This window comes from Corvus cornix, chromosome Z (assembly GCF_000738735.6).
Source record: "Corvus cornix cornix isolate S_Up_H32 chromosome Z, ASM73873v5, whole genome shotgun sequence".
In the NCBI taxonomy this organism is placed as follows: Eukaryota; Metazoa; Chordata; class Aves; order Passeriformes; family Corvidae; genus Corvus; species Corvus cornix.
In genome coordinates, this window is record NC_046357.1 from 15,055,765 (window position 1) to 15,064,674 (window position 8,910).

At 43.3% G+C, this 8,910-nt stretch overlaps 1 protein-coding gene across 5 annotated transcripts in view; it reads right to left on the reverse strand.

The window, feature by feature from the left end:
• The window catches only part of UNC13B (unc-13 homolog B), a 208,246-nt gene that overhangs the window by 122,204 nt on the left and 77,132 nt on the right, over window positions 1-8,910 (reverse strand). For all 5 annotated transcript variants that reach the window (XM_039566772.1, XM_039566771.1, XM_039566769.1 and 2 more), the window contains 2 exons: window positions 8,561-8,884; window positions 6,547-6,637 (listed from right to left, as the gene is read on the reverse strand). In XM_039566772.1, the coding sequence (XP_039422706.1) occupies window positions 6,547-6,637; window positions 8,561-8,884 (415 nt within the window). The remainder of the gene's footprint in view (window positions 1-6,546; window positions 6,638-8,560; window positions 8,885-8,910) is intronic.

The following is an 8,910-nucleotide window of genomic DNA, read 5'->3' on the forward strand; positions in this document are numbered from 1 at the left end:
AATACTTAAATATACTTGAAAGAGTTGGTAAGAGAGGTAATTTGATGATTGGACTGAATTTTTGCTCTTCCTCGGTCTGCCTCCTCTTCTGTTATACAAAAGTCAGATTCAAATTTGTTTAATTTTAAAAGTCACACAGCCATGTCCCTAGCTGGAGGCTACTTCAGTTACTGAGCACTGCAAGTTGAAGGTGCAATAGATACATGTTTGTTCTTCCTCTGAAAAAGTCCCACTGAGGGACTGCAGCAGATGAGCTATCAATTAATCCCTCTTTGTAGTCAAAGTTCTAAGTGTGAAGGTGAGGATTATTGAGTCATTCGTTGAAAAAAACTGGGCTGAAAACCCTAGTTGATTCTGGCATAATTAAGTTTCCTCTTCACAGAGAAAGAGAACAAGAAAAACAGCAGAAGTGAAGAACAAAACGTACGTGCATGCTACAACAAAGCTTTTTTAACATGCACAGTTACAAATTTCTGTGTCATTTTGTAACTGTCAAGCCTTAATTAAAACACTACATTTCTCTGACTCATGGTCAGAATGTAGGATGCATGTACATTATTCACATGAATATTAATCTTTTCCCAGGTAGGAAGCTGAATTGCTCAGGGGATTTATAGTCACATCACGTATGGAAACTTCTTGGGTGTCTTTTTCCTTTTTGGACTTTTTCTTTATTCTTTCAAATTTCAGTCTGATCATTAACAATTAAGGGCTGCAAGAATCATTTCAGTAGTCTATGTGATAGGAGTCCAGCCCCTCAGATCTGTGCAGTGGAGCTCTATGTGTATTCATGAAATGTTATGGTATGTGGAGAAAGAGGAATTGTGAGAAATGTGCTGGAGACATCACTTCAAACACTAAGGACATAACCACCTGCTCTGAAGTGCTAGAACAAACAAGGATAATCCTCTTGAAAGCTCCTAGGTAATGACAGAAGATGGAAAGATGTTAACACAGTGACCAGAGAAATGAGACATGATCTTTTCTAGCCACCAAGAGAATCCCCAGGTTAGACTATCACCACAGGGACCTTTATAATCCTGATCCTCATCTATAAGTCTGTGTTGCAGTGGGGATCCTGCAACACGCATATATCAAACCAGGAGTCCCGTGGAAAGGAAATATATATGGACAGACAGATTCTTGGTAGATGTTTCAGAGATTTTATTTCTCCAGCCGCATGGCCGGAGCTCTGCCAGGAACTGTTCCAGTCACGGGACCAAGGGTCCTTCTGCCCGCGCAGGGAACACAAACCAACCAATGGGAACGAGGCTGAGCAGGGGCAGGGAAACCCGTGTCTGTGCCCTCAGGGCCCCTCTCCCAGGGCTACACGGCAGGGGAGGGACCCCAACACCTCACCCGTTTTATTTTAATAAAAGGAGAATGAAAACAACTGGATAAACATAACAAGAACAGTTTCAAAACAAAACAAGCCACCCTCCTGAGTCTTTAAATGTCCAATCAGATTCTGTGGAACATCTTAGGGCTGACAGAAGGGAGACAGGACTCTCTGAGCATGCTTTGTGGGGAAACTGAGGCAGGAGAGGGTTTAACTTCTTCCCTCCCCCTTTTCATCCCCCACTCGGCATTGGAAAGGGATTTTTGGGGAAACAATTGGCAAAAGCATGGTTTTGTGAGGGAAACCATGGGTGAAAAAACGGATTGGGAATACACTGGGGGTAATAGGACATAGGGTAAAAGGGAAAGGTGGGATTAGGAAAGGGAACTGTAGGGGGGGCTTACAATGGAGATATTGTCTAACATGACTACGATTTTTTGCATATATACTGCCTTTTACAGAAACACCATCAGGCCCAGTGACCTGCGATGCTTGTAACCCTTTTCTCCCGTAACATTTTGAATTCCACGACTTCTCCATCTCCAAGCTTGGGATGCATTTTTCAGGGTTATTTTTTTAATAGCAGCATATGTCTTGCTGGTTGTCACACCTTGTTATAAAACCATAATTTTGCTTAACATTATACCATTTTACTATCCCTAAGGTCTTAGTTACTATGATCTTTTCCTTTTTCCGAGTGGCTGCTGTTTTCTGTCTCGCTGCGTCTTTGCTCTCTCCTTCGGTCGCTCCCGTGTTGGAATTGTCGGGGCTGCTGGTGCCTGCGCGCTCTTCCCGGGGTCGCGTTCGGGGCTGCGCGGGCCGGGCCGGGCGCCGCTCAGTTCTCCGTGCGTCGCCTCCTCTGGTCGCAGCTTCGCTGCCGCTGCCGGGCGCTGCACCCACGTCTCGGCCGGGCCCCGAGCGATGACCCCCCGCCGCTCCAGCGCACGTTTCGGCTGGGCGCGGCTCCACCGCCATCGGCCGCCGCCCGCCGCGCCGCCCCTCTCGGGGGCGTTCACGGGCTCGCTCCACCACGCTGTGCTGGGCCGGGCGGCCGGGTCCCGCCGCTCCGCCGCCTCGCTCCGCCACCGACACTGCGGCTCGGTGGCTCCGCCCGCGCGGGAACTGCCTCGCTGCTGCTCGCAGAGCGCTCGGTGCACGTGGCCTGGGCCGCACGGTCCCTGCGCCAGGCTTCCCTTCGCCAGGACACAGCTGACATTGCTCAACAGTCTCGGTAACTAAATAATATTCACGAAAATATTCTTCCATCGGCATATATTTTGACTCCAGTATTAACTGTGTCCAAACGGTTTTCCAAAAGCCCTTGGTAAGAATTAAATCCCAAGAAACATAGAAAAAGTTCTTAAACAACCATGCCAGGAAGTGTTTCAGTTCTTTTTGAGCTTGAATCAAGCTAAAATTTACAAATCGTTGTTCAAGAATCATTTTAAGTTTAAGATAAATGTCCATATGCGGCTCTGAGAGCCAAGAGTCTTCCCACCGTTCCTCCATAGTTTAGATATGGAATAGCAAAGCAAAACCAAGAAGAGGAATCCAAAGTTTCCAGGGTTTACTCACACAAATCAGTCGCTTAGGGATCGGGGATCGTTCTGCTCTCAATTCTCCACCATTTGTTGCAGTGGGTTCCTGCAACACGCATATATCAAACCAGGAGTCCCGTGGAAAGGAAATATATATGGACAGACAGATTCTTGATAGCTGTTTCAGAGATGTTTATTTCTCCAGCCGCATGGCTGGGGCTCTGCCCAGGAACTGTTCCAGTCACGGGACCAAGGGTCCTTCTGCCCGCAGGGAACACAAACCAACCAATGGAACGAGGCTGAGCAGGGGCAGGGAAACCCCGTGTCTGTGCCCTCAGGGCCCCTCTCCCAGGGCTACACGGCAGGGGAGGGACCCCAACAAGTCTGTGTTTGTATCACTGACTTTAAAAGAAAATCTATGAACAAGCTGATGACTCAACTTGCGCGGAAAGCAACTAGCAGAGATGCTCTTCCTAAGATTTGAGCACAAGTGCAGAGAGAAATAAGGATGCAAATGCATCTGAAGAAACTGTGAGAGTCGTCCTGATACCTTAGAAGGAAAGGAATTAGACAAGCTAGAAAACACTACGCAATTCAAGAACACAAACTAATAAGAACTCAGAAAATCAAGTGTCTAGAGCTCAAGAGAAAGAGGCTTAAAGGACCAGGGACTTCAGGAAGCTGTTAACAGCTAATGAAACAGCATTACCAGACAAAAATCAGAACCTGCCCCAGTGAAGAAACTTCCTGCCCTCTAAGAGGGCTTGAACTCTCTTCCTGAGGAAGTTTTTAAGGACAAGAATGATTGCACAGAAAAGGAATCAAAAGGCTGAAGCACAATATTAAACATCTAGCAATGAACACACAATATGACAAATAAAGGATGGATGCCACTCATCATCATCAGCTGGCATTAAGAAGGCTGGAAATTTGATGCCTTAATTGCTTCAGGTCTTCAGTGACAGGGACAAATGCAGTCAGGCAGCTGACAGAATTAATACTGGATTGTTGGGGGGGGTTTAAAGCAAAAAGGTTTAGAAAGTTATAAAATAGAGGCTCCAGTAAAGAAAAACAAATTTGAAAGAAATAACCACCTTATCTATCTGTTAAGTCAGCCGGCTCTGATAAATATTTATCCTCAGGTTCTAGGTTGCAACACTGATAATCAGTAAGCACTAAGAACTTGAGAAACAGACAATGCACTTGAAGACTTGAAAAAGGCAAAGAAAGTATTTATGCTTAAAAAACAGTAAGAGAAAGCCTTGGTTAATTATAAAAGCACTAAGTTGACACACACACACACCCGCCCCCCAATTCCCTGGGGATTGAAGACTGGAACAAATAACCAAATTATTTGCAAATCTTCTAGAACATAAAAAGGAGAGAAATAACTGTGAGCATGGTTTCTTCAAGAGTAGAACTGTGTCAAATGCATTTAACTTCCTTCTATGACAAGGTAAATTATTCTAAGGGGTAGCGAGAGAATAGTAGAAGTTTTATACCCTGTGATCTGGATGAAGCTGTTAAAATAGATGCAAATATACTGGTAAAAAAATGATAATCATAGTAGCCAAATTCAAAGAATGTATCAAGCAAGATCCCTCAGGCAACTCTGCTAGCACACAGGACATCAGCTTGGATACCACACAACTTTGTAACAGACAACTTGAATGATTTGTTCATGTAAAAGGTAAGGAGGAGACAGACAACGAAGTGCTTACAAAATGAAAAAAAAAACCCAAAATGCTGTAAGAACAAGTGCAAAGCCATATTCAGCTGTAATCCAACACAAATATAGGCTATGCAACAACTGAAAAAGTCCTTTTTCAGAAAGAATCTCAGCGCTGGAACATGTAAAAGGCTAACTATGCATCAGCGATAGCCTGTGATAAAAAAAGCACCATCACAGCAGGACAGCCAGTATATCTTGGGATATCAGGATCACAGGAAGGAGAACAAAGTCTTGGTTGCTGTATAGTGCACATGAGCAGGCTCTCAGCTGGATTTTTACATTCAGCTTTGGACACTGCACTTCAGGGAAAACAAAGAAAGGAGTAAGAGAGAGAAGAAAAAAAAAAAAAAACAGCCTGACTTGAGAGTGCCTAAAAATCCTGGCAAGAAAAGGCTAAAAGAAAAAGGGTCATCTAGTGAACACAAGAAGAGCAAGTGGAGCTTTGTCCTGTTTTTGCAGTAGCTCTTTACTATTCCAGTATTCCTTATCCTAATCATGAGACATGGATTTATATGGAACAAGGGAGACCTAGAGCAGAGGTAAGGAAAAAGTCTTTGGACAGTAAAGGCAGCTAAGCACCAGAGCAGGCTCTTGGAAAGCTCCAATTACTACATTTTTTGGTTTAAGAGAATTTTTGATCAATAGCTGTCAGCAGTGGTCAAGACAAACCAAAAACGACATTTTGCTATCAAAACTAAACTACTGTTTCAGTAACAACAATCTCAAAGCATGTCTTCCTCCCAATTCAGGAGAAACACAAAATTATGCTGAACTACCTCATGGACCTTCTACTCTCTCAGAAAACGAGAGACATCCATAGATAGGTGGTGTTGAATCTCTTGTCCCTTGTTTTGCACTTTTTTCCATAAGGCACAGAACGAAACTGTTTTGTTTGCATACTCTACAAAATAACAGCAGAAGTTCAGTTCTTCTTATATACTAGCAGTGTTCTTCACTTTCCATGTCATACTGAGGGTTTTGATCCAAATCCTTTCTGCTCAGAAGTGAAGCCACCCTTAGATGAAAAAGCATTTACAATCCAGATAAGAAAAGAGAAAAACTATTTTGCCTCCCCAGATGCAAAGCAACAACAATCACTTTCTTGAAAATATGCAAAAATCCGGAAGATAAAGTCCTGATTGTGACAGATACTGTAAAATCTCTCATAAAAACAAAACAAGTCACCTCTAGAAGAAAGTAGTATTTCTAAGTGAAATATATTAACTCTGCACTTAGGGTAGTAGGCAAAAGTTTATCATCTATGGAACATGAACACCATATGTTATCCTTCTGTGGGCATATAGATGGATAAAACCATAAGACTTTTTTTTAAAAATCCAACTTTTTGGTTCTTAAACACTGTTTTCTAAAACAAGAGTGTTTATACTGTTATAGAAAATGTCACAACCTTTTCCTTTTGACTTCCCAAATCAAGACTATTTATTTTTAAATCTTACTTTCATGAGATGGAAATACCAAGAGTTACTATACACCCACTTTCAATAAGTATATATAAAAATATTTGATGCAAAGTTTCCCAAGGAACATTTTCACATGACAAATAATACAGATAACTCCTACTAAACTAACAAGCTATCCTCAAGTTGCCTTGAGAAAAAGTCTTCATTTCAAACAATTTAGAATAAACCATTTAAGTTCCAGACACCATTATTACTATTTACAAATTCAGAGCTGATTTCTCAGATTCTGCATCTTTTCTGATATTCATCTCTAGTTCCCCACAATGATTTTAAAAATGTCTGGTAGAATCAGAGAGCTCTAAAAACATCACAGCATACTGCAGTCCTACCTAATACATTTGAGGAATTTTTTGTCTGCAAAACATCAAAACTGCAAGAGGTGTCTTACGATGAAGAAGAAATGAAACCTTGAGCCACAGCAGCTTGGAAAAGGAGCAAAGCAGTACTCCATCCTACCTGTTGAAGCTGCAGTCGGACTTTGCTAATGGCTCTAATCCAATGGGCTCTTGCTGGAGGAAATGGTGGTGGCTCGATGTCACCCTGGTAGCTAGAAAGCAAGAAACAGGAAATCACTACATGAAGAACACCTGTAGCATTAAAGATTCGACCACATGGTGCAATCACAGCTTCAGCTCTGGAAGCTGGAGGAACCAACAAGCTCCAGTCAGCACAGTCCTGCATGTGCTCTGGGAAGTGAGAAGCTAAAGTAGAGGTCTCCTTATACACAGAAGCCACCTTGAAAACTGATGAGCTGAAAGATATGAGCAGTACACAATCCAAACTCAGGAGGAAGATGATGTTTGTGAGAACATCAGGAAGGCAGTCCACAACACCACATCAAGCCAGTGGAACACAATGGTACCTTAACTGTGTTACCATACCATAACAGACACAAAGAGGTAGATCAAAGATTTTATATCCCCATGCTTGTTGCGGTTCCCTTCTAACCACTGCCTCTTCCTACTCCTCCTGCTACAAATTTACAGCCCCTCTTTAGGGGAAACACTGACAACAGGGCTCTGCCGTGAGTTTCCCCCATGCACTGAACCTTTGTCACTCCACTTTCCTAAAGCTTTTCAAGATGGTGTGTGAATCCGTCAGCAGAGCTCCATCTCAGTGACCCACAGCACATCGTGCAATCCCTAACCTTGTGATACCTTGGGCTTTTGGTTGCATTCCTGCTTTTTATGTTGCTGAGGTATAAATCACAAAAGTAAACACCTCCTCCTGCCTGCAAAGCACCAACCCCACACTGCTGACTGCATAAAAAAACCCCATAGCTGAGAGCAACACACATCCATACTACAGGTCTAGGGCAGGTGTGGCCCTAGGGATCAACATTCAGAGCTCAGTTCCATGCATACTCCATGGAGACAGGAGAGCACTGCCAGAGGGTGGAAAGGGAGCCAGTGAGGCAGGAGCATCCAAGTTAGATGCCTAAATTAGCCTGAAATAGACTATGTGAATAACCTTTCCTGTGAACAAATATAGGCCAGCCATTCTGGGACAAGACTCCTGCTGCTCTGTAAGGAAAAGAGGAAAGTGAATCAGAGTTTAAAAACAGTTTAACACTTTTCTAGTCTTGTTTTCCTTTTTTCATCTTTAGTGTAAGGCTTGCCTACACATGAACTCCTGTAGTTAATTCTATCATCCAAGCGCAGTGACACCAGCTGTACCCTCCAAAGGGCACAGACAGGCAGACATCTTCCCATGGATCCAACTGAACCAGATAAAGAAAAAATCTCTCATACTTATGAAAGTATAACCACATCCAGGGGCTGCAATGACGTGATTACCTCAAGGAAAAATGTCACTCCCAAATTTAAGTAGTGAAATTTGAATTCCTGCAAAACCTGTGCAAAACCCAGTACTCTACTCCCCCAAACTTAGATGAAATACTTTTGAAGCCTGTTTTCAATACTGTTGACAGCTTGGAAAACCAAAGTACAAGGACAAGAAAAGCTGCCACAGTGAGTCAGAGCAACATGTCTATTCATGCTGTAATTCTACAACCTACAACTACATAAACACTAGCTCTAATGGTGGTAGTCTACTACGCAAGAATGGAACTAGTGAAGCTCTAACCATGAAAACAAATTCTTGGTTCCTCAAGCATAAACTTGATCCCACATGAGCAATGAAGCAGCTATTTTGGGGCCAGAGTACGTTCATCAAACCAGAAATTCCAGCAAATGAGCTCCAAGGCACTTGCTGGTGTTCTTCCCTACACACGCAAAACCCATAGTTTTAGCAAGTGTTCCTCTTTGCACACAAGGCAAACATAGCTTCAGCATAGCCAACGTCCCCTAAGTAACTGGTCCTGCACAACAGATGTTTCACACATCACAACATCAACTCAGTTGGTCAGAGAAGGCTGCAAGAACAATGTACATTATTTGCCCTGGGAAATAGCAAATAGAAGAATCCTCTCTGAAACAGCTGAAAATAACTTGGTAATAGTTTCACCTACCTCATTTGGACTCCTGCATCAGCGTCCCTGGGCTTCTCAAGTTCCAGAGGCAACTTAGCTGCAGAATGGTCTGCAGGTTTTTCCTCAGTCTTGCAGACCTTCTCCTTTTCTCCTTTGCCATGAGGCTCCTCTTGCTCCTTGAGGCATGCCTGACCATCTTTTTGGTAGCTGCCCGAGCTGTGGTAAGAATGATTTGACTGCCTTTCCTGGTGATCATCTTCCTGCTCAGAGCCATGGGCACTTTCATGGGAATGTTCCTCACTCAGGTGAGAGCTTTCCTGGCTGACATTGCAAGAGGAGCCGTATCTACTACTGCCAGCAGGACTATGAGAGAATAAGAGAGTCCATCA